Below are 27,617 nucleotides of genomic sequence, written 5' to 3'. Positions count from 1 at the left end.
AATGTCCACAGAATAGTATAGTATTATATTATCCACGATAGAACTAAATTTTCGTCAATTCGTTTTCAAAATAAATATGACAGCAACTTTGCAACTTCGTTCGTAGTTAGGTATGGTATGGTGTTCTTTTTCGTTGATCGTTGAGAGGCCCTATTTTGTTATTTTCCATGGCCCTTGGTTACCTGGCTACGGCTCTGCATATAGTAGCTAACATATCGATATGTTTCGAGTCGTAAGTCAAGCTTTAACTCAAAGCGATCGCTTTATACTAGTGTCGAAGCTTTGTAGGCAAAGTGGCTGAGTGCTGGGCGTTCTAGTGGACGCTCAAAGAACATTGTTTCCTTCAACCGGCGGATTGACTGGAATGCTATATTTGAACAGAGAATCGATACGTGACGGCTAAATACGGTTCTATTTTCTGGCGGGTTCGTGATAAAATATTATGTTATTTAAATTTAATTATATAGATAAGGTAAAAGTTTCACAAACTTCACAAACTTTGTAGATTACTACTAAGTATTTTAGGGATGTATCATGTAGGTATCTACTAATAGTATAGTACAGTATAGTGTCTGTGTTACTACTTAAAAAGGATTTTCCTTGATTAACTGTATTTATGTTGGCCATAATGATTGTTTGTAAATGAGTATCATAATACAGAGATATCATATTATACAAATAATGGATATATTTATAAAACTAGTAACGTAACGGCACCAGTCTTGTACAGATTAAGGAAAAAATTGAAGTTTTTTGCAAATTTCTCGTAGGTTTTTTAACTTTATTGGATATTGTTTAGTTATATCTTTAGTTCAATGTTAGTTTAACGTAACCAATGTTAAAAAAAAGATTACAATGCATAAATAATGAAGTTATTTATAAATTAAAAAACCACTTTTTTGCACCAGTGTTGGACAGTGAAAAATCTAATGATGGACACCCAGTTTTGGACAACATCCAGTTATGAACACCCATTTATGGACTGTACCTAATGTCGTTTCTCCAGTTATTTACACTTGGAGAAGACTTATAGTTATCAATAGAATCTTGAAAATGATGATTGGAATACAATAAATCGGGGATGTATTTATAAAAATAGTACTTATTAATTATTTTGCATACTTATAATATTTGAAACAGTCTTAATTTCCATTTTCTAGGCAAAAAGACAAATGCATCGTTAAATACGAGTTATGTCCGTTAAGAAACACCAATATGGTTTTTTTTCTCAATAAGTCAGGGATGAAAAATATAACTAAAAAAAGTACTGCCATTCCATCCATTTTGGGACTTCTTCTTCTTCGTCATATCACTCTAGGGGGGTAGATGTTACCCGCTTCACGATGTTCCGCCATATCTCTCTGTTTCCTGGCATTCCGCTACACTCGTGAAGTGAATCGCCAATCTGAATCCGCCAGCAGCCTTAATCTGATCGGTCCATCGATATGGATTACAAATTGTAGCACGAGGCAAAAAGCTTTTTTTAAACTGTTGTCAAGATGGTGTGGATGAAATTTAAGCGTGTGTGCTATATGGTGGTGGAATTTAGCAGCAGACAACGATCCAAACAGTTCATCAGAGAACTCTCTATGATAGATGCGTTACAATACGCATAAGTATGCGACTTCTCTACGCAGTGATAGAGAATGAAGCCGAGAACGAGTCGCACAGCACACAATGACCCATTGTTCTAAAATATATTCTTCATGTTTAGATAGATATTATGTTGTTGGACCCATTAGTGTAATTTTAACAAAAAAATATCACTGTCCATTATAGGAACCAAAGCAAATCCAGTCATGGACAATTGTTGTACAATATTGGAACCCTTTGTTTGAAATGGTCGTGATAGGTATATTATTAATCAGAAAGAAAAGACAATACAGAAAAGCGCATGTAATTAATACCTTTAAAAAAAGTTTATTTTCGACATAATATGTCCATAAATGGATATATCCATAGAATTAAATCCAGTTATGGACACTGATGAATTTTATTTAAACAACATAACCTATCATGATACTAAATCGTGTAATATTTCGTACACTTAACTACTATAAATAAAAGTAATATCAAATTTTGCTGACATTTATACAAAAATTCTTATAACCAAAATTGTGTCCTCACTTCCTTAAGGATTTTCTTAGTAAAAACGGATTTCTTCGAAACGAGTCGCAGCAACTAAACATAACGTTCTGCCATCTTCAAACATTTTGGCCGAATAAGATGAAATGTCGTATTTTGATAGCTTATGAACCAAACTTTTATTTTAAGTATTGCCAAATTATATAACGTTAATTTTGGTCTTAATATTTAAATTTAATATTTATTTTGTCCATTACTGGATGCTTGTCCACGACTGGTGCCGTTACCTTAGGTACATATCTGTTCCATTGTTTATTTTCTTTATCTTTAGAGAGTTGTATGAAGCACATTTATCGAGAATTCCCATGGCAATTTCTAGACAAATTACATTTAATCCAGAAATATTCGAACATACCTATTTCTTGAGACTTGAGCGTTAGAATAAGTAATCTTTACAAAAAGTGTAATGTTGTGTATGATGTATCTGGAATTTAATAATACATTGTATCATTGGAACTATGTACAATTGGTCTGTATCGAAGGATCGACTAAACCAATAACATTGTAGGCCACGGAGTTGGCAAATTGTCGCCGTCGACTGAACAGCATTCTCGCAGAGCTACGCGCGCCTCGAATATTTGATATTGAATTCTGCTCTTTACTCTTGGGGATGTTACATTTTTGTCTATAGGAATTTTTGATAAAGGTTTCATATTGGTTGGGAATTTAGCATAGACGTTTTCCGTCGAACGTATAGGTAAGGAACAATTATATCGGGTTAGATATTTTCTCGTTGTTTTTCGTGATTTTGTTGCTATAAATATTTTTTGCTATCTGCGAAATATAAATAAATTTTCTCTTATTTTAACGGAACAATAAATATCTGTATATGAATCATAATCAATCATCATAAAGAAATGTCAAAGGAGAGTAGATGAATTAGGACTTTGGGCATTGAAATAAAACAACAATAATTCGTAAATGTATTTAATATTACAATAAACAGATCACATAGATTTAATATTTACATAATACAATCATATTGTCGAAAACATTCAATAAAAATTGACTAGATCAATAAATTTATTTACAAATGTAAGCTCCATAAAAGTAGAGAATGATTCGTCAGTCCAACTATTATTTACAAATTATTAATAACCACATATAGTTAACTAACTAATTTAATAGCTAACTAATCTACTGACAACATGAGATCATTTTAAACAGTTGATTATTTTACTAAAACAAGTATGGGCAAATCTAGATCAGTAGGCTAAGCTTCTTATTGTTCAATAACATCTCGACTCTCGAGTGAAGTATTTCATTGCTATGAAATATATTAAAATCTGTCGTATTTCGACGATTAAATTTTAAGTTTCAAGGGAAAATTAATATTTCATCTCTTCAAATAAATTGTTAATATGCTTTTTATAAACCGAATGCTTTCGTAAAAATAAATCGAATAGACCTTGAAGCATATGACGTTACAAAATAAAACAATTTTCCAGCGGAGTATAAAAATAATTAGGCTCAGGCTGAGATTCTCATATTTAATTACCCATACTTATTTCTCTCCTCTAATCGATACACACAGATAAAAATATTGTATATGTATAAGGAAATCGCTTAATCTATTTCATAGTGTAATATGGCAGTTAACTGAAGCGTAGTTTGTGTCTTTAGTTGTGACGTAAGAACTTCGATTCTATTTTCGTTATATTAATCCGATATGGACAATATTACTTTTAATATGCTTATGGAATTCCTAAGAATGCCTGAAAGTCTTTTAAACAGTAGCATTACGTGAAAATACAATAACATGGATTAGATGGTACATCTCGTTATCATGTCATTACAAACAATTTGTACTAATTGTTTGCTTTCGTGCGCTCTCAATAATAACCTTCTACTAGGTAAGTGTATTCTATGTTACATAGTTCCACTTTAACATTAAAGTTATGACGTAATTAACTCATTTTATTACCATAATTAAGGTACGCCGTGGCCGTAGAGAATTTATTAAACAATAATGTATTAAAAGATACACGCACACACAGGGTATAAATACACCAAGTACTGTTTCAGATTCAATTAGTGTTTAATGACTGCTTCATGTCACCAACGATATTACAACAGATGTTTAAAACATAATTCCATAATAAAACATGTTAATGAATAAACATTTTCGTATAATTAAAGAGTAATATTAATATTTAGGCTTCTGATATTTATGGAGTTTGTTGTTTTCTAAAATCCTATAAGATAGAATTCGATCCTTCTATGATATCGTTAGTCTTATACCCAAATCATACTGTAAATTTAACTTTACATATTACCTAATCTTAATCTAAATACTATTATAAAGGCGAAAGTTTGTAAGTATGGATGTATGGATGTATGGATGTTTGTTACTCTTTCACGTAAAAACTACTGAACCGATTACAATGAAATTTAGCACACATATAGAGGGTAACTTGGATTAACACATAGGATAGGTTTTATCCCGGAAATCCCACGGGAACGGGAACAATGCGGGATTTCCTTTGAAAACGCGGGCGAAGCCGCGGGCGGAAATCTAGTTAATTATATTAATTTTAAATAAGCTAAAATAATTGTTTATTTCTTTTTAAATTAAACATTTGCGAAATTCGTAGCTAATATGTTAAAAATTATTGCGTACAGTCTACACCTTTTTGAAGTAATTAGCGTTTTCACATAAATGCCCTATTATCACATTTGCCTGCGCGGCCGAATAAACTTTACCCACACTGTATGTAATTTTCAACCTACTCAGTTAAAAATTACCCACGTTTTACTCTTTTAATACGCGTTTATCCAACGTTTGTTGTTAGAAACTAAATGTATTAAATGTGCATCTAGGATAACTGTTAAATGTAAAGTTATTTATTTTTTTAAATTTGTCCTTTAATTCCCAGTTCAATTTTATTCGCCCTGATTCCTGTGCAGCCGATTCTATAGCCGTTAAATGAACTCAATGCAGTCGCAAATCGTAAAATAAAATTTGTAGCCTATCAAGCTGGCTTTTGATCTCATTCTATTGAATATTAAGAATTCCGATTTCATTAATTTTACGGTTTGTAGGTACTTTAGTTCTAGGTAGTGTAGTTTTACACTGCACTTATTTGTTAAGTCTGAAAAAAATCACGATAGCAATTCTTTTTTTTTTATGGAAAAATTGAAAGATTCGATCAAGCTGGAAAGGTACTCGATAGTTCGATGATCGAGAAGAAAATAATTCGTGTTTATTACTTTAGTTTCATTTTATTTTCTTTAGTATTTGTGTTGATACTAGAATTTCATCGTTTTAATAAAAATATTTAAATAAAATCATACAGCTCTTTATTAATTGTAAACAAATAAAATAACAATGTAATAAAGTAGATATTCATTCTATAGAATGTTCGCCAAATGTTACAGGCAGCCTAAACACTAGTTCCTAGTACATTAATTTTTAACAAGGTGTTATATACTTAGCACTCGAAACTTCTAAAACCGAGAACTCTTAGTTAATTCGGTGCACACCTGACTCCAATTAATATTAAGTACTTTGGATCTTGTGATTCAACACTCAACAGTGTTTTTTAAAACCTCAGTCACCTCACTTTGGCAACTCAGACGGGAACGGAATGCCTAATTGGGATACTGAGTTACATTCACCGAACTTTGGTTATTAAATTCGTTGCTCGTATAATATTAGGCTCGTAAGAAATTTGGACAAGCGCCCCAAATGATAAGAAAATTACGCTGTGTGATCGTAGTATCAATAAATTTTTAAAATATTTACATAGACAGACTTTGAAGCTATTCTTTGGTTTAGAATTTAGATCATTAGCTTGGATATGGTTTGTACATAATCTTTCTCGGGATTATAAAAATGAATAAAGATATTTCCCGGGATTTTATTAATAAAGTTTTCAGGGTGTTAGGAAGAATGAATTGAAAGCGTGGCTAAGCGCCTTATTGAATCTACTCCTTTTATTCACATTGCGATCGCGGATATCGAACTCAATTGAAAGGAAATTACTGATTAGCAATTAGATATTACAATAACAAATAAAATTACAATCAATGAAATTATATCCGCATCAGTGTCTGCAAAACCAGTCAAATCTAGAAATTCATACGTACGTACGTCTCCGCTAGCTTTGCTCGAGGTGCGTGCGCGACATCAGCGAGACAGGGCCGGACTCACTGTTCTTGGTGACTCAACTAATTTGCCCCAAGTACCTTAATCAATAAAGTTAACTCAAGTGCCTTAATCAACGAAGTTGACTCAAAGTATCTGCATGTAAGCCTGAAAAATGAACGAACTCTACTAGTCAGGCGCGGTCACCGGGTCGGAAAGGTATTATAGGATACCGTCCCCCGAAAAAATCTTTTTTTCCCTTGCCACCTGGAGATTAGTTCATCTCAGTGTATATCGGTCCCCGCTAGCTGTGCTCGAGGTGCGTGCGCGGCGACAGCGAGCCGGGGCCGGACTCCGCGCTGGAGTCGCCCGCGTACACTTCCGAGAAGCCGCCGCCGCTGCCGCCCCCGCCGCCGCTACCGCCACCTAGTGGAGATACTTATGGAGTATTTATGTAGTGTGAATAACGTTGTGAAAAGTGAGGGTGAAAGAAGATCTGAAGCAGGAGAAGTTAATGCCAATGTAGTTGCTACATATAAAAATATAATGAAATATAATGGCAAAATTTAATGAACTAGCTGTGCTCCTCGGTTTCACCCGCATTGCTCCGCTCCTGTTGGTCTTAGCGTGATGACATATAGCCTTTAGCCTTCCTCGATAACTGGGCTATTTAAAACCAGAAAGAATTTTTCAAATCGGACCAGTAGTTCCTCAGATTAGCGCGTTCAAACAAACTCTTCAGCTTTATAATTTTTTTTTTCAATGCTTGGATAAAACTTATTCGTCGAATAATGTATAAAACTACCATTTTAAAAACGTATTCTAATTGCCCGTATTTGACAGTTTACGTGACATTTTAATATTATCGTGTAATTATTTATTGGACGGATAAGTTTTATCCAAGCATTGAAAAATCGGCCTCAGTATAGATTACATATCAAGTCAGTAGTTTCAACGTCTAAGATGGTACTAACAGAATTAACAATGTTATACATTAACTTAACTAATGCATTATTTCTTCTTTTACCTAACCGATGAATATAATGAACGAGAATGCAAATCATTGAACAATTATTAAAAAAACAGGGGCATTAAAGGCTATGTAAGCTTTAAAGGTACGAAGGGTTAATATAAGGAAACAAACATAATCACAACATAAATAGAATAAAATGTCATATATTCATAATAAAAATATTATTAACATTATATATTTACCATGATTCGAAAGAGGTACGCAATAGGAGGTTCCCGCGCAGTGTCTCGGGCGGACCTTCTCATAGCGAGTGAGGTGCTGCAACTCACATTCTGAGTGATGTTTCTCAACTGAAAGAAAGTTATTTATTAAAAAATCTAGCAAAAAAAATAGTAGTTAATACAAAAAATAGTAATACCTTTTCTAAAATGTAACGAGCAGTTAACTAATACCTATTTTAAATCTCGTACTTAAAAATAAAAACCGATACAGTACATAGGTACTTAACATTGAAATGAAAAAAAAAATTCATTGTTTGAAATTTCCTTTGAAATCGACATCAAAAACAGATGACCTCAAGATTTTTTTATAGGATAGGAAAAATTCGATCACGAGGTCTCACCTCACTCACTTCAAATTCAGCAAAGGTTTAAAAATTCATTCACTACTTAGAACGCTACCTTGAGTGAAATAAAGTCTATTTATTAGATAGTACCTAGGTACCTAAGTCTGAAAAAAAGCATAGGTAACATTAAAAATGACATATGAGGCTAAATGAATAAACAGTTTCAGTAATAATAGAAAATAACACTTAATGTATGTCGTGTTCACGTTCATGTCTGGTTAGCGTAAATAATTAACCGCTATTACATAAAGCGGCTACTACGTTGAGGCTGAACTCTGAAGGTTGTTTCTTAGGATTGAGTCATCCTTCGTTCGCTACGAAAAAGAGTGTTTTTTCATTGACTGGCTTGAAAGATAACAATAAATTATTAGTTTACTGATAAAAATTCAAACTTATAGGTGTAAGAACAAAATATAAACAATAAAACTTAAAAGTAACAACTATTTTATTATTTATTTGATAGGAAAATGATTAGAGAACACGTAGAGAAATATTTTCCTTTATCGTATTTAAAGTATTTAACTATTATAAGCTAAGAATTTGAAGACAACTAAATACAATCAACAATAACAATAGCGATCCTAAGCCGAAAAAAACCTAAGGTCAGTTTGCATTTGAGGATAGGTTAAAAATGTAAACATTTTTTAAATAAATCCTGCTACTATGTAATGAACTATACAATTTTATGGCCGACTACAAATAATTTGTATTGTTTACCACTGCCATGTTATGAAGTATGATGACAGTTTTACAGCGTCGCCATTATATTTTGGTATCAGATTCTTATTAATAGCAGGGAAATTGGTTTGGATTCCTCATTAATCAACATTTAGCAATATACTGTCATTTGTTTTGTTTAAATTGCATACGTAAAAATATTTTAAAACAGGGTATTTTTTTCTCTGTATAGTTACTGATATTAATTATTCAGTTTGAAATGCCATGTAGGTATGTTTAACAATTAGTGGACACTAGAACAATTAAAAACTATGAAAAGGAGTGCTTGTTGAAATAAAAAAAGCGATCATTTTATAAAGGTACATAACAGTACTTATTCCGCGTATTGAATCATGATCTTCCAAAGCATTAATATCGTTGGTACCATCATACCATGATACTGTTTTAGTACTAAAATATTTTGTAGTAATGAGCGGTACATATTTTTTTCTTCTGTTACAAAAACGGTAAGAATATTATATAATCACCTGCCATTTGGCATGTCATATTAAAATGAAACCATACAGTAGATAGTAAATCTACACTTCGGTAGAGTCATCGGATTACAATATTGATTAACTGTATTAGGTGCATGACATAAATAATGCAGTGATCTGTGTAAACAAATCTACATTGATATTTGTCGATTTAAAATTTATATTTTTTGTATCAATTTTTGGCTAGTTTTTTTTCATATAGATAGATATAGAGGTTTTGTTTATATATTTAATGAACAATTTAATAGTTGGACGACGTTGTATCGTGTATGTAGTTAATTATATTTTTTAATTTTGATTGCTATTTAATAGGGGAATATATCAGATCTTTTAGACATTAGTATAAATGAGATAACTACATTTAAAGCAATTATTAGCTTTGGATAAGCATGAAAAGCTAAATATACAAAATAATTGAAAACGATCGTAACAAGCCGGGGAAATTAATAGTGTTAGACGTAACTTTTGATTTAATATTTTTGTGGATGAGTAGATGTCAATATAGTTGTCACTGTTTCCTGTCCGAACATGTTTAGCTGTCGAATACTATAAATTGCCGCGTTCCTTTGACTCGTGGCGCATTCGTACGAATAGTGCCTAGAGGCTTGGACGTTGTTTATACGACGTTCGACCCAACTACCCTCACTTTACTAATAGTCGTTGACTAGCTGCGTTTTGTTATCAACTACCTACATCAATTAGGTAGCTGTGTAGAATCGCAGTACATTTTTATTACATTCAAACTAATATTTAACAGTTAACTAGCTTCGCATCTTTTTTTATTATATCAGAAGCGGGATAGAATTCAAGCCTACACTTGTTAATTGTTTTGAGTTTACGTAGTTTTGTAACGGCATACTGGCGTTTGTGTTTTTTCGTTCGTTGTGTGAAGTAAAAGTTTTTTACGTGGATTATTGTAAAGGGAATGTAGTTCATCGAAGGAATTGTGTGTAGTGATCCAAATCGCTAGTTGAACTCTGGCGTTGAGGTATTGTCTAGTCGCTGACGTATCGTAGTGATGAATTTCACTAGTCGTACGAGCGTAGATATACCAAGATACGCGAACGGAGTGCCTATGTCATGTGGATGTGGTTATTGTTCTGTCAGGTCAGTCTGGCCGAGGCAGGATGGTTGTGTAATCCCGAGATGAACTACCGTAGTGTTTTAATACGAGAAAAGGCGTACGAGGACGTACGATTGTCAGTATGGCCGTGTTAGACGTAACTTTTGATTTAATATTTTTGTGGATGAGTAGATGTCAATGTAGTTGTCACTGTTTCCTGTCCGAACATGTTTAGCTGTCGAATACTATAAATTGCCGCGTTCCTTTGACTCGTGGCGCATTCGTACGAATAGTGCCTAGAGGCTTGGACGTTGTTTATACGACGTTCGACCCAACTACCCTCACTTTACTAATAGTCGTTGACTAGCTGCGTTTTGTTATCAACTACCTACATCAATTAGGTAGCTGTGTAGAATCGCAGTACATTTTTATTACATTCAAACTAATATTTAACAGTTAACTAGCTTCGCATCTTTTTTTATTATAATAGAATATATTTTTATCCTTCCAATGTTCGTTAATTGTTTTACGAGGGAGCAAGATTACAAAACGCTTTTATTATTATCTCATGAAAAAGCTTAAGGAAAAATATACAAAGAAAACGATAAAAATGACTTGTGTACATAAATGCGAAGTTAATTAATCTGCGTTTATTCTTTTTAAATTAGATTAATTTTAAACTGAGATTTTAGGTAGAGTCTTTGAAGATGCGGACCTAGTTGGTTGGAACAAGATCTGCTTAACGTGAAACTCAATAGAACAACATAATCTAACGAATGGGTGGCGTAAGGTTTCACTTTAAAAATAATTTCATTGTCGTTCACAATTTAATATTCATAAGATAATCAATATGATATAATCAAATTTCAGTATTGATTAGTAATGCCATAGAAGTTATTGCCCGCTACTAAGTATAGTAATTTATGTAAATTTTTTTATTATAAGTAATATTGTGTTTGTAGAGGCGGTTTTAAATTACTTGTTATAATAAAAAAAAATGTATAATATTTATATCGATAAATTAAAATCGGCGTAAAAGTATGAGCTACAGACAGAAATTTATCAAAATAATTAACATAATACATCATAGCTCTATGCGATAGTGAGTCATTGATTTACATAAATGCTCCAAATTCCAATGTTTATGTTTCGTAATTATTATTGAAACAATTATTAATTTGTCATACAGAAATGCCCAACTATCGTTAAACGATCGGGTCAACTTTACCACGGTAATTTTACCTTAGGTACTGTGACTTCGCCTGGATACTGTTTTTGTTTTCGTTCTAGATCTTTGACTCTTGTTTAATGAAACTGAAGGAATGTAAAGTGCAATTGTAAGTGCACCCGCTTGAATAAATTCCGCGTAATTGGCTACACTCGACATGGCGGAATTTATTGATGAGTTGTTTAGTTGAGAGTACATCGTGATCTGCATGTTTAAAACGTTTTGTGGTAAATATTTTGTGTTTATTTCAATTCATTTATGTTTTTATCCTGTCACGTCCTGTCTTTATCATATGGCTAATGTTTGTTGTAAAAGTGGCCCGCGTAGGCCGTATAGTATCGACAACGAAAATCAAGGAAGATTTAAAAAAAACAATTTAAACGATACTGAAAAGCCAGAAAGAAGGTTTTGACATGTGTTTAAACTGACATTGGTGCCATAAAACTACAATATCACTTATCACAATTGTAATAAAGAGCAAACGCGCGTGTAGTGTGTTGTGTGTAGCCGACAGCTGCGTAAGCTATGCATAATAGTGTGTTGTGTGTAGCCGACAGCTGCGTAAGCTATGTATAATAGTGTGTTGTGTGTAGCCGACAGCTGCGTAAGCTATGTATAATAGTGTGTTGTGTGCAGCCGACAGTTGCGTAAGCAATGTATAATAGTGTGTTGTGTGCAGCCGACAGCTGCGTAAGCTATGTATAATAGTGTGTTGTGTGCAGCCGACAGCTGCGTGTACTTTAATAGTGTGTTACGTTCCGCCATCAGCTACGTAAACTAAAAAAGTGTGTCGTGTACCGCAGTGTGTAAACTAGATATAAAATGTATACTGCATTAATGTGCTGTACTTCGCCGTCAGCTCCGTAAACTATTTTAGTTTACATTGTCTCGCTGCCAATTCTATAGCGTGTAGAATGTCGCCGTAAGCGCTGCAATCTTCAACATATTTTAGCTATAAACTATACTAAATAAGTGGTCTTGAGCTGTAAACTGTCATACATATTATGTGGTGTCTCACCGTCAGCTCGGTCGCGGTGCCGCTGCGGGTGCTTCCTGCAGGGGCGGTGCGGCGGCGCGTCGTTGTCGCGGTGCCCGAACGTGCGGAACTGCAGCGTGTGGTCCAGCGTGGCGGCCGTCTCGCCGCCCACCGCGAACGTCGCGTAGGGACTTATCTCGTATACGTCTTGGGTTGGATAAAAACATTCTATAGGACTGGACTTTTATGTTGATGTAGCAAAGGAATTTAAAAGCGCCATTCGCTTTATAGAAGTCGATTAAGTTTATTTTGTGTAGGTAGGCAATTATTGGTTATCATCACTAATTTCTATAATACTTGCGTAAAATCAAACACAAGATAATACAATTATTGGTACCTAATACAATAATTATATGTACTGTTTAATTTAAGTAAATTAAAATTATAATTGTATTATCTTTGTGTGGTAGGTACTCATACACATTTTAACAACAACATACAACCAAACAATAGTTACTTTAATCAAAACATTGTATATAATTATCACGCTATCATTGTCAACATACGGTTTGTTATTATTACTGCCATAAAATAACCGACGTTAATGGCAACGTGACATTGAAACTAAACAGTGTGCGTTATTCACTGTAAATTCTATTGTAATGTTAATTAATAGTATATATAGGTATTCAATTATTATGGAAATTAACAATTACAGGTATTAATTATAATTTAATTTGCCTACTTACCTACATGGTGTTCAAAACCTGCTGAAAAGATTTTTAGATTTTTTCTGTGTTTACCAAAAGCTTATCAATGTAAGTCAAGGTTAATTATCATCCATGTTAATTTAACTAGCTAATTATAATAACAACAAAGTAATATTAACGCCATTATGTCTAATGTCTATCGATAATTCATTATAACATCATGTGCATGGTTATAATCATAACTTATCTAGTTATATAAATAATATATTATCACTAACCTGAAGCCGGCGACAGTTTATCATGCTTATAGTCATGTTGGCAGTTCCGTATGTTCTGCTGTTCGGGACACACGGATTTGTCCGTGCTGGCGGCGGAGTGGCTGCAGCGACGCGTTTCTTCGTCCACTGCCGCCCCGCACGACCAGAGCGTGCTAAATTATATAAATAATAAATATGTACCTACATATGTATATGATAGAAATACAAATATGTAAGTTTATGTGTTTTGTGCTTTCGTGGATAAATATGAGGGTTTTAAAGGAATATTTTAATGTGAACTCATGTGTCTCAACCATTTCAATTCACACTCACTTGAAAAAATTACACACATTAACATTATTACAAGTGTCTTATATTGCACGCCTCATAAGCGAAGCGTTGAGGTGGGTACTACTGTCACTTCGCGCAAAACATCTGATTTTTCAAACTTAAAATGTCTTTATGTATCATACATTGCACTTGTAAGATAATACATACACACACATATTAAGAAAAAACACTATTTTTAACGTTCATGATATTTTTGATGTCATTTTTGTTATTTAAACTAGTTAAAAAACAGTTTAAAAAAGTTCTGTCTTGGACGTCCGTGTGTCTGTATATGTGCGGATCCTTTTTCTTGTTAACACGATAGCGACCGAAATACTTTACTAATCGAGTCTTTTTTTTTCTCTTACGCTTGAGTATGCTCAGGAATAGAACCCTTTCATTTTTCAGGGTCTGATTCGATGTGGTTTAATTGTTATTAAATAAACAAAAATAATAATTAATAAATATTTATTAAAAAAAATTATGAGGCGTGCACTTTTGGATTTTCCAAATTAATTTATGAATCGTGTAGGTAATTATATAAATGGATAAAACATTACAAAATACTTTAAAAAAACACGAAATGTGTCACTCTGTGCTGTTTTTCAGCCACTTCTGACATTTCACCTTAACCACAGTATTACAATAGGGAAATAATATATTGTAATAATGTGCCTAAACTTTCCAACTAAAATCGTCTCTCATAACTTATATAGTACTAGATTTCCGCCCGCGGCTTCGCCCGCGTTTTCAAAGGAAAACCCGCATAGTTCCCTTTCCCGTGGGATTTCCGGGATAAAACCTATCCTATGTGTTTAACCAAGTTAAATAGAGGGCTATATGTGTGCTAAATTTCATTGTAATCGGTTCAGTAGTTTATGCGTGAAAACCATACATACATACATACAAACCTTTCTTCTTTATAATATTAGTATAGAAGTATAGACAACAAATAAAAATAATATACCTTTCCTAATTAACCAATATTTCCCTCATTACGCCCACGCGATTTAATTTCTCCAAGTGTCATGGATTTTCAAACATCTTCAGTATTTAACAAACACAATAAATCAATATTAATTAATGATTAGGTATTTGAATACATTATAATTGGATAATAAAAACGTCGAAACAGGAGTAATTGGCGATAAAAGTCATTAAGTGTTCATTTCCTGTGAATTTGATTATAAATATACCACGATATTATCTGTAAATGTTTAGGAAAACATTTTTGATTATGCTTCTGAATTATGGTTGCATTTGGATGTATGGATAATTATTATACAGCCTTTAATGACCAAATAATAATATTTCTTATAAGATGGACATTTTATATTGCTTGCCCTTTGAATAACCTTAATCTATACTAATATTATAAAGAGGAAAGGTTTGTATGTATGTATGTATGTATGTATGGTTTTCACGCATAAACTACTGGACCGATTTTGATGAAATTTGGCACAGATAATCTTTAGACCCTAAGAAAGAACATAGGCTACCTTTTATTGCGAAATATGTACCACGGGCGAAGCCGGGGCGGACCGCTAGTTATTTATATACTTGCTTTCCGCCCGCGGCTTCGCCCGCGTTTTCAAAGAAAAATTCCGGGATAAAACCTATCCTATGTCATATCTCTATATCAAATTTCATGCAAATTGGTTCAGTAGTTAAGGCGTGATTGAGTAACAGACAGACAGACAGAGTTACTTTCGCATTTATAATATTAGTATGGATTGCTATTCGAGAAGCCTAATTTAGCAGTTAATTAAGAATTTTAAAAATTGAAAAATTACACTATCTGTAACGGTTTCAGATCGCAACAATGAAATGATAACAATATATGTACATTATACATAATATTCTGATGCAAAATGTGCTACAAACTAGATCTTGAACTAGGTAAAATGTTATGACTTACTAAAAAAAACAAATATGATATTATAAGATAATATTTTTCACCCATTTACAACACTTAATACCGCGATCTAATTCAATAACTATTGATCCACAAAAATACATATAACTAACTCAAACACTTCGTAGTCAACCATTCCTAATATTTTTATTAAACCAGTGAAGTTATCTCCTAATCGTATAAATATAAGTTTGAACGGAACTTGTAGTTTCATAAACACGTGTCCCAATTAATGGCTCAATATATACTTTAATTAATTAAAAGATACTTGTAATAATACCGGGTTTCTTCACTGACAAGACTATTCATGATTTAGAAAGCTTAGCGATGTAGTTTTTCATTTTATAACGTTAGGAATATAAATAGAAATATTTTGATCTACCTACATGTTTTAGGGATTTGGTTGTGTCTTTTTCATTAGTTTAATCCATCAGTCCCCGGAATCACAGACACAATAGAAAATCTATTGTGTCGTGGCCCGATCGGGGCGCTCGGTGGTCAATGGGAAAGCTTAAAGAATGCGTCTCATTCTTTTACTACTACTACAACTACTTCTAGTACTACAAAATAAAGTAAATAATTTAATTCCTGGACGACTTTTTAAAATGAGGTGCATTATTTTTTATTGCATACATTAAAAAAAATCCTTGTGTGTCAAATACTGTGATACATAGCTAAATTAGATAGCTGAAGAGTTTGTCTGTTTGCAGCTTGAATGCGATAATCTCAGGAACCACGGGTCCGATTTAAAAATTATTTCACTGTTAGATAGTCTATTTATCGAGGAAGGCTATGTTTAATCACACTGAGCCTAATAGGAGCGGAGTACCGCGGGTAAAACCGCGAAGCGCAGCTAGTAACTAATATTTAGTTTAGACGAGTAATTCAAAGAGAAACTAGTAAACTATCAAAATGCTCACGTTTCCACAATTAAATATTAACGGAAGGACTAAATAACTAATTTAAACGACACTTCAATAAAACACACTACCTACTTACATTTAACGAAAGCCTACGCCCTACATGTTCCGTGAGCAGCCACATTTCGTTCGATTCCGTTCATAAATCCAATCCTCTTGCGTTACATATCGAATAGCTTAAGAGCTAACTAACTTTATATGTTAATGTTATTTTTATTAATATGACATAAATCATTTCAGTTTTTTCTTTGAAAAAAGATAATTCACTCCTTCTTCTTAATATTTAGTAACTTTCAGCACGCGGGTCCGCCCGCGTTGTTTAAAAATTAATAAATTATGTATATTCTAAAACCTTTTTGAATCATTCTATCTAAAAAAACTGCATTAAAATTCGTCGTGTAGTTTTTGAACATACATACCTACATACACACAGACAGCGGGAAGCAACTTCATTTATACTAAGTGATATTCCTAATTTCTATCCTTATAAATTTCCCTCAGCTCTTAGTCTACGTACCAAGCTCCTAGCACATAGACTCAGATGACAATTAATGCCGTCCACGACCGGTCCACAATTTCTATCATTTATTTAATTTATTTTTTACATCCAGTTACGCGAAACATTATTTAGATATATGAACTACGGTATGCGGTTTGAAAGTAAATTTTAATTTAAAATCTACAGTTACATAATTCAGTGTGGTTTATTTTTCCTCTGTTATTTTTATGCTATCCTTTAGTAATAATTTTAAGCTGACTTCTTTCTAAGCAAAAAACATATGGAACTGGAATATTCACAAATCCAAAACATAGATACGATTTTTATAGATATTTTTATTTGCGTACCTACTATAAATATTTATTATATTATAAAGTACTAGCGGTCCGCCCCGGCTTCGCCCGTGGTACATATTTCGCAATAAAAGGTAGCCTATGTTCTTTCTCAGGGTCTAAAGATTATCTGTGCCAAATTTCATCAAAATCGGTCCAGTAGTTTATGCGTGAAAACCATACATACATACATACATATACACAAACCTTTTCTCTTTATAATATTAGTATAGACTAGCAGTCTTCCCCGGCTTCGCTCTTGGTACATACATGTAATTACGATTTCTTCATAAGAATAATTAAGAACCATCCTCGTACTTCAAGGTATATTACAAGAAAATAATAAACGAAATCGGTTCAGCTGTTCTCGAGTTATGCGCTTACCAACACATTTTGCGATTCATATTAAAGATTAATGAAAAGTGTAAATTTACTTACGAATAATAAATTTAATTATTTATTTCCATGAAAACTGCCTTTAAATTTTAATAGACAAATTGAAACTCATAAGTTAAACCAGATTGAAGTCTACTTCAATCTGGTTTAACTTATGAGTTTCATTAAGAATTACTTAACTCAAATAATAATAATTCTTCAGTATCACGTAATTTGAGTCGTAATGTTTAAAACCCACTCAAATGACGATTTCGACAATGATTTATATTTGTTTTGAAATCTTGGTACAATTGTTTTAGATTAAATTAAGGATATCTGTTTTGTATTCAATGGTGGGTTTTAAGTAATTTTAATATTCAAAGTCCGTAATGGCCAATGGGCATATTATATCGCATATGGGGGTCTTCAAGAGGAGAGTGAACAGGTAGGTACATTCTAGGGAAGCGCGCTCCATCTTAGGCCACATCTCAGCTTACCATCAGGCGAGATCGTGGCCAAGCGGTCCCCTATTGCAGCGTAAAAAAAATATTTATTATGACTATTCTGTCCATGTCTTCGCCACGTAATCCAAAACTTACAAATATTACCTATAGGTACCTACCTACTTACTAAAACCTAAAACCTTCCTCAGGGCTCAGAAACATTTACAGTATTAAAAAGAACTGCATCAAAATTTCTTAAGTATTTTAAAGATCTAAGTAGGTATACATAAGGACAGACAGACGAGTTAAGTTAGAATTTTGATTTATAGTGATCCGACTATTATCTCTAATTCTCTTTTTGAAGCTAAAATAAAAACTATTTAGTACACGTAATTAAAAAATTAACACGAATAAAATTGCAATTTTCAACTCCAGATAAATGTTATCTATTTATTATGCCGGCTGTACACACTCGCCGAGACACACCGAGACAGGCCGAGAACGAGTATGTACATGGTGGCATTCGTCTTGTCTCGCTCTCTCGTGTCTCGCCTCGGTTGTCTCGGTTACTGGTCGGTTTTTTGCGCCCGAGTCAAAGGGTCTCGTAGAGTCTCGCGAGGAAAACGAGAGCGAGCATGTACACACTTGTTCAGTTAGTTGCTCGCTGACGTTATTTATGAACGCACGTGTTTCACTATGTGGTCTAATGAACGAGAATTACAGTTTTTGGAGTGTTATCAAACAGAACCTTTTTTATGGAACTTATTTTTTATGGATTTATTTTAAATTGGCCAGAAGGTACTGCCACCAACTCAGCCAATTGATTTTCCATTGTACTTCTGAAACAAATAATCGTTTCTATTGATTCCTTAAAAATACAATAAAATACATTAACTATTCAGGAAGTTTTTATATTTATTTCCCTGTTTCTACTGCGGTGCATGGTAATCATCCACCATCTTCTTTTTCTCCATGGTTTGAGAATTTTTTTTTATAGTAAATGTTTAAAAAATTATAATAGCTCACGGCACAAAGACCAATAGCAGCAGCTATTTCTACGTCCATTCTCGTGTAAGTCTTCAGTTCAAATGTTAGAACGAGTGTGTACAGGCATGCTCTCGACGAGAGTCTTTTCGGCTGAGGCTCTCGACGAGAGGCTCTCGACGAGTGTGTACAGCCGCGGTAAACATGTTATTGTTTATTCATTGTGTTTACAGTTCAGGAAATAATAAATAACATAATATAACTAATGCAGTCTAAAATGTAAATAATATTTTTTTGTGTACTGGCGCCTAGATACCTAGTAATAACAATTAGCAGCAATTATAAGCAATAACAGGGTAATTAAACAATACATAATATACATACAATTGTACATAAAAATACATAATATGCGTATGTGTTTGTAACATAGTAACTATGAAAAGAATTAAATTTCCTTTCTAGCATTTATGGGTGGATTATAGTTATCTGTTATACTAGCTGTGCCCCGTGCTTTTATCCGCATATGAAATCAATACCTAATAGTTTTTATTCATTTTTTCAATTTTTATGTGTTGATTGAAAAGAAGTATGTAACTTAAATTTTGATCCTTGGTTTTCAACTTTATTTGATACTAGCTACGCCCCGCAGTTTTACCCACTCCATTGTCGTGGCTCCACTCCATTTGGTCTTAGTGTGATGATAATAGCCTTCCTCGATAAATGGGCTATCTAACACCGAAAGAATTTTTCAAATCAGACCAGTAGTTCCTAAGATTTGCGCGTTCAAATAAACAAACAAACTCTTCAGCTTTATAATATTTAGTATATGATCATAAGGTTAGCAAGATTAGTTATAGTATTAGCATTAATTTTACGATAATCGATCTTATTGATGTTATTTCAAGAAATCCTTCAAACTAATAGAGAAGGAAGTATGAGACTGATTGTTCCGTGACATAAAATAAATTGTTTGAACCTAAATTGTGATTCTTTGAAGTAGGAAATCTTAAACGTTCAGTCATTTATCATTATAACCTATTTGCAATTTAATTAGTTGTTACATGTTTTATTTCATTCAGTTTTTGCTATTTGCAGGAACTTTAATTTGCGATGAGTTTCTTGGGAATTAAAAAAAATTGTTAATAAATAAAAATTTTAATGATAATGTTATTTAAAATACTGTATGTTTCTCAATTATCGCGATTTATAATGAATAAATAATTTTATTAAAAAACAAAGATTTTATCTTAATATATATAAATCTCGTGTCACAATGTTTGTCCTCAATGGACTCCTAAACCACTTAACCGATTATAATAAAATTCGCACACTATGTGCAGTTCGATCCAACTTGAGAGATAGGATAGTTTAAACATGTAGGCACCACGGGCGAAGCCGGGGCGGACCACTAGTTGTATTGTATGTATTGAATATAGGCGATGTGTCAAACTCGACTTTTTTGTTTAATTTCAACACGTTTTATTACTGCAATGCAATGACTATATTATCGGGATTTAAATTAAATCTTATAAAAAGCTCATTATTTAATTATTCATTTACTAGTAAATTAGATTATTCTTAATTACATTATTTGATTAGCTATTCATATGACTTTTCTACGAGGTCTAAAAAATTATATTATTAAAATGGATTACCTAGATTAAAAGATTATAGACATTATTAAACTCAAACTCTAACATATTTTATTCGTTCAATTAGACTACCTTTTGAAGCAATTTTGAATCTTCAAAATACATAATTTATTACCACGGGTTCAGAAAGCAGTTTCTGCAGAGAAGAGCTGACAAGAAACTCCAATGTTGTTTTTTTTAAAATCATATCATTATTACCAAAGGTAGATCTATACTAATATTATAAAGCCAAATAACTACTGGTCCGATTTGAAAAATTCTTTCGGTGTTAGATAGCCCATTTATCGAGGAAGGCTTTTGGATACATATCTTCACGCTAAGACCAACAGGAGCTGAGCAATGCGGGTAAAACCGCGGGGCACAGCTTGTAAAATATAATAACAATAATATATTATCTACACAATTATAGGCTCTGACAAAGCTGTACATATTTTAGATTTGATTAATTATTTATAATAATGCAATTAATCTTTAAGTACTTAGTTTATTGGTTGAAGGGATTATTAATGGCTGGCCCTGACTTTACCTTGATTTTATCATTTTATTTTAATGTCATAAATATAAAATGCTAAAGTGAAAAATACCTGAATTGGATGCCTGTGTTGGGTAAGTTTCAGTGAAAAAAAAGAATGAGATATATTTTTAGTGCTTACTTGCTTTTTTGAAGTGAAACTTCTTTAGAGTAAAATTACTTTGAGAGTAAAATTTCAAGGTTGCGTAATGGCAATACCGTCACGTCATGGAGATGGCGATGATTTTGGTATCTTTGAATCTAACCAAAGAAGTTTCAATTCTGACACATGTGCTCGGCACACACATTTTTTTATTTATTATTTATAATTAAAATCAACAACATCGAACCATAACATTTTAAACTTTTGCACGCCTCATAAGCGAAGCGTTCAGTTGGGTACTACTGTCACTTCGCGCAAAACATCTGATTTTTCAAACTTAAAATGTCTTTATGTATCATACATTGCACTTGTAAGATAATACATACACACACATATTAAGAAAAAACACTATTTTTAACGTTCATGATATTTTTGATGTCATTTTTGTTATTTAAACTAGTTAAAAAACAGTTTAAAAAAGTTCTGTCTTGGACGTCCGTGTGTCTGTATGTGCGGATCCTTTTTCTTGTTAACACGATAGCGACCGAAATACTTTACTAATCGAGTCTTTTTTTTTCTCTTACGCTTGAGTATGCTCAGGAATAGAACCCTTTCATTTTTCAGGGTCTGATTCGATGTGGTTTAATTGTTATTAAATAAACAAAAATAATAATTAATAAATATTTATTAAAAAAAAATTATGAGGCGTGCACTTTTGGATTTTCCAAATTATTATAAATAAATATAGATGTATGAATGTACTTAACAACAGTAAACGATCCAATATAGTATACCTATATACAGTGACGTTTACAGTTATTTTTACATCAAGGCGAATAAAATGTTGTATTCAAAAATATTTTCCTATCGTAACTAAATCCAGATCTAATAAAATACTTTTATTGATGCTAAATAAAAACAGCCGCTCATAAAAATTCGTAATGTTACAGATAAATCCGTTAGCCGGTTTAAGAGAATAAGGGATTAAAAGAAAGACCCTTGCTGGGGTGAAGGGAATTTGCTTAACCTAAAAATGAAAAATACTTTTAAAGGATGTTTGATTTTTTTCGATATTCAGGTTGACGGTTGGAAAACTACGGTAGAGATAAGATACCTCTTCTCTATTAAAATACTGAAATATAACAACGGGTCACCATGAAATTTGACTTTGATTGCAAAGCATTAAATTTGGTAGTTTAGGTCGTAATTAGACGGAAAAAAAATATATGGCATGAAAAACTTTGCTTTTGTGCTTAGAAGACTGATTGAACGAAATTTTTAAAAATCTCGGATTTTAATTTTTGATTGAAAATAAAACTATTGAAATAAAAATGTTTATTATTTTTATTAAGTTTTACTATCAAATTAGCTTACAGAAAAGTGGGAAATAACTTAAAAGTGCACACTTTTAATTTTTCTTTTATGTTCATAGCTACTTTCTCTCAATAAACCCCAAATATAGTCGCCCATCATGTTTTCATTGAATTGGCCTTGATAGCGTTGTTCAAAATTTATGATGTCCTGATGGAAACGTTCTCCTTGCTCTTCGGAATAGGCTCCCATATTGTTTTTAAATTTATCCAAATGAGCATGCAGCATATGTACTTTTAATGACATCCTGCAGCCCATGGCCTTAAAATTTGTAATTTGCCTTACCTTCCAAACACCTTTTACAATAACTACAAGCAACATGTGGAGCCCATGGCTTATGTTGATTCCGTACAGGACAGTCAAAATATGCTTCATAGGCTTCACAGAGAACATGAGATGTCTTTAGTTCATATTTCACGTCTCGAACTTTAATAAATTGACCACATATAAAACAAAATGCATCAGCATCGTATTTGCACTTTCGTGACGACATTTTAAGTTATTCTGGGCTTGTAAATAACACCTGATGGTTGTTTATCACTCGGGTGCCATCTAGCGGCACATTGTAAACGTTAACACCCCACTCTCACCGCGTGGTCTTTTTAAAAATATTAAAATCAATTAAAATTTATGAAAAAATTGAAAAATGAGTATTATTATTATAACTATCACAAAAGCAAACTTTATACCGAAAAAAGGTATTTTCTTTTCGTTTTTGTGCATAACTAACTGGAAAATAATAGTATAAACTTTAGGACAAAGAACGAAAATTTTTTTGTCGAGTCGTGATAATTAAGGCCTTAATTATAATTAATTATAATTAATTGCTATAATTTTTTGAGTTTGTAAATCAATTTATATAATTAACATTCAGTCCGTCTCTTCGTTCCGGTTTCACTCTGAAATGGCTGGATTGACTTCAACCTTACTTTCTAGTTTCTATAGGAAATAATTAGTAAGACTACTGAAAATCTAGTAGTATTCATATAATGCTAAAGAATACATATTTTGCTTTAATACTAAATACTTGCTGAATAATAAATAGCACTTGGATGGTATGTACCTACATTATAGCTGTTATACCTAAATTATAGCTTAGGAAAATTATTTGGCATATTAATCTACGAATAAATTTTATTCATAGATCATAAAAGTCATCAGCACAAACGTCAAATTGTGAAAACAGGTACATTTGTGTCATGTAATATAAAGTGTAATGTAAATGCAATTATTAATCTATTTACACAACTTCCTTTACAAAACAACACACCTGCATCTTAGAAGTAGGATTCATTAAAACTTCAAAGAATGAGGCACTAGAAAAATAAATGAGATCCGTCGCATAGAAAAAGCTAGTATCTAAAAAGTAGGACAAGCTCGAATGATATAACTGACGAAGCATACGAATGTTCCATATACTCGTATCTCCAAGTTTCTTACTGGCCAACATCCGTATGATTTACTGTCCAGTATTAGAACATATTTCACTGTGACAGCCGACATTGGTACCCTAATACTTCATCTTTGTCTTGACGTATTTTTATAAAAGTAGGCTTGCCTATTTTGATGATAATGTCTTGTTTTTATCTCTATACTACGAATAAATTATCTAAACTAGTATACGAAAAACATTATATTATTATTTTTTTATGTTTGAAATTATATCGCGACTTACGACTAAGAATATTCAATACTGCTCAGCAATAATATATCGTATTCTATTTCTCTGATATCAGAAAAACTTTCATCGCCTTGCTCGAATCGAATCAAACACAATCTTACGGTGGCACGCTAACCTTATTATATGTCACAATTGCAACTTTTAATATTTCCAAATCAAATCTTGTAAGGTTTCTTCTATTCTTTGATATTTGGCTTGTAAAATGTTAAAACTTTTCTCTTTCTGTCATATAATTTTCTCAAACACTCAACTCCAGTGTAATTGTCAAAAACAACTGGACAATAAAAATTGTGCAAAACATGCTTACACCGTTGGAACTAAGTGAAGTAGGTACCGGAAAAATAAACGGTGGATTGTTACTTACACCCTCGTAAGAAAACGAACATAAACTAAGGAAATTACGGCACCTTAGCCCAACTAGGTAAACGGTGAAACTTAGAGCCATTTGTCATTCTACATTGTTGTTTTGAAGGTGCTTAGCTGGCGTCCTGTTTCTAATGAAACACGCTAACCTTCAAAGCAAAAAGTAGGTACATTATCCATTAATCCAATGAACAATGTATGACATATTACATCTTCAAGCGACCACCGCTTATAAGGTTTATAATATTAAAGAAACAATGAAACGAATGATACATTTATGCTTATATTTAAATTACTTTTTAGGAAATTCAGAATAAGACAAGGTGATAAGTACAATAAAATAAAAAATAACTAACATTTCGAAACCTTTCTCAACTGTTAAATATAATAATATTATTTTTCAAGCATATTTCAAAATGTATTTTATCATTTGTACCGTTATTTTCAAAAGTCTCAGCGAGACGAGCTTTGTATTAAATATTTTAGCGATGACAGTTAGAGCCATAAGCTCTCTAATGTAAGTGACATCAGTCCAAGAATTCTTTTAAAATTGACATTTCTGATGTTTAGATTACGAAAAATGCAATTACCTACTTTACCTTGCTCTCTAAGAGCTTTTTAACATACGTGACTCGATAATTATAAAAAATATATACACAGTAAACACATAATATAAGAAACTAAGAGCAGAAGTGGTCTAACATTTTTTTTGTTGTAAATTGTGTCATACCAACAGCTTACTGCAAAGTAAGTTAGATATAATCAAGTCAAAGTCAAAGTGTTATGTAATGTAGGTTACTGAAATAAAGATTTTCACTTTCACTTTCACCCTTTAATAATGTTCTCAGGTTACACAAATGTTGGTTACCCCTGTTAGGTCATTGTATGAATTTCCGCCTGCCCTAGGAACATACTATAGTATTACATTATCTGTGGTATTACCTCCGTTTAGCCATCAGCACGAGCAGCAGCGCGGTGACAGCGAGCGCGGCGAGCGCCGCGAACGCGAGCGACACCGCGCCGAGCACGCGCTCCGAGCTGTCTGGCGACGCCGCACCGCCACCCGACGCAGTGCTCTCCGCGCCGAAGGACGCGGGACGGCGGAGACGTTCTACAGGGAGTTTAGTTCTTACTAATATTATGAACGTTTGTATAACAATAGATGTAACCTAGTACTTATAGCAACAAAGTAGCATAGCATGAAGTTATTGTATTATTGTATTGTACAAGTTTGATTTTATACATCTCTCTGTTTTAAGTCAAAATCTAGTCTAAAGGAGTTTCACCTATGTGTTTGTATGTAACAAACACATAGGTGAAAAATAATAATAAAAGTAAGTTAAAATAAAGATAGTGGGGAGGTTCTGCTACGGAACGTATACGTAGAACCTAGTGAAATTACAAAATAATGCGAAACTCTGTCTATCATGCTGTTACTTTGAATGATATTTGGAATGAAAATACATGAATATTTTAATAAAACTATAGTAGATATTTATTTTGTCAACTAGACTACTTTTAGAAACTCTTTTGAATCATCATCATCATAATAATCAATAGATAAATATTTATCACCAGTTCTGAAAGAAATTTTTACAGCGAAGAGCCGGCAAGAAACTTTCTAGTTGCTCTGTAGTTCAAATCATATTATGTTAGTGATGACGACCCACAATATATTAAGCTGAGCCACAATATTATTTAAAGTCAGTTTTTCACACGTTTTCCACATTTTTTTCGTAACTGCCTATAACAGATGTCGTGTATTGTTTTCTTGAATAAATCTTTATCCATTTTTATGATGATGTTCCATGCTTACACATTAGACATTCAATTTCGTGTTTCACAGATTTAAATAAAGTGTGCGTAAAGTTTATTGGAACTAAAAAGGAAACGTAAAGCCATAGTAACTATTTACTAATCTGTGGTAAAGCCTAAATAGACTTTATTTATAAAAGCGGCTTAGTAACACTAGCGTGGCTGTGGAATATTCTGTCCATAAGAACCCGTGCAGGTTGTCCTTGAGCCACATTTAGTGAATAACCACGATGACGAGGAATATACGTATGTATATTTTCTTAGTCTGTCTGCTGAAATATTATTCTTATTCGTTTGTGTATTTTTCTTATGAGTTTGTATTTATCTCTTTGCGTAAGAGATTCTTTCATCTGTTTTTTTATTCACAAAATAAGTAACTACATCTTCAAGTTATTCATAAAAAAGAAACGATTAAAGTCAGGAACAAATGTTACAAACGTAGAATATCCTATTTTGAGATACAATGCAATTTTACTAACTTATTTTATAAGACTGAAAGTCGCAACTAGCATCTTACGATCTAATAAAAGTTTCTTACCTACCTGAATTCCGAAAAATAATAACGCGATTTATTTGCCCATTCTCTTACAAAGGTTACTGAAGTATACATTTGCTCCAAGTTGAGCGACGAAAACGACATATTGTGTCACGATACGGTGTATTCAGGTTTGGAAAACTAATATATACACAATGAAGTACCTACAAGTTATTGAAGTGAAATTTACCCTACATTTTTTGTAGAAAATATTTTCAAGAAAAGTTCAGAAGTATGTTCAGATAGCTTACCTCCTGAATGAGTACTAGTGGCTGCGTATATAACTGATTGGTGTCGCGTGGAATCAGTCGCTGTCCACAAACGGAGAGCGAACCACGTGCCGGCGGGTAGATCACCGACTATCACCTAAACAATATTATTTACTTTTATTAAATTTGTTATTCACAGCCAGCTTTTCACACGTTCAACACTTTTCCATTTGCAGCTAACATTTTATATTACCTGAATATGTTGCGATTTCTTCTCTGCTAAAGTACTAAAGTAATCATC

The 27,617-nt window shown here is 32.7% G+C and overlaps 1 protein-coding gene across 1 annotated transcript in view; it reads right to left on the bottom strand.

Moving 5' to 3' along the window:
- Nucleotides 1-4,659: 4,659 nt before the first annotated feature.
- Nucleotides 4,660-27,617, bottom strand: part of LOC149480480 (cell adhesion molecule Dscam2-like) — a 63,851-nt gene continuing 40,893 nt past the window's right edge. The window contains exons 31-36 of the mRNA XM_089706854.1: nucleotides 27,359-27,473; nucleotides 25,700-25,868; nucleotides 13,300-13,451; nucleotides 12,354-12,518; nucleotides 7,448-7,555; nucleotides 4,660-6,658 (exon numbers count right to left, since the gene is read on the bottom strand). Coding sequence (XP_089562980.1) covers nucleotides 6,537-6,658; nucleotides 7,448-7,555; nucleotides 12,354-12,518; nucleotides 13,300-13,451; nucleotides 25,700-25,868; nucleotides 27,359-27,473 — 831 coding nt within the window. The 3' untranslated portion in view covers nucleotides 4,660-6,536. The remainder of the gene's footprint in view (nucleotides 6,659-7,447; nucleotides 7,556-12,353; nucleotides 12,519-13,299; nucleotides 13,452-25,699; nucleotides 25,869-27,358; nucleotides 27,474-27,617) is intronic.

This window comes from Colias philodice, chromosome 18 (genome assembly GCF_061535455.1).
Source record: "Colias philodice isolate Cphi_HAF_F1 chromosome 18, ilColPhil1 Martin Lab GWU primary, whole genome shotgun sequence".
Classification (NCBI taxonomy): domain Eukaryota; kingdom Metazoa; phylum Arthropoda; class Insecta; order Lepidoptera; family Pieridae; genus Colias; species Colias philodice.
This window is presented reverse-complemented; position numbering and strand designations above follow the sequence as displayed.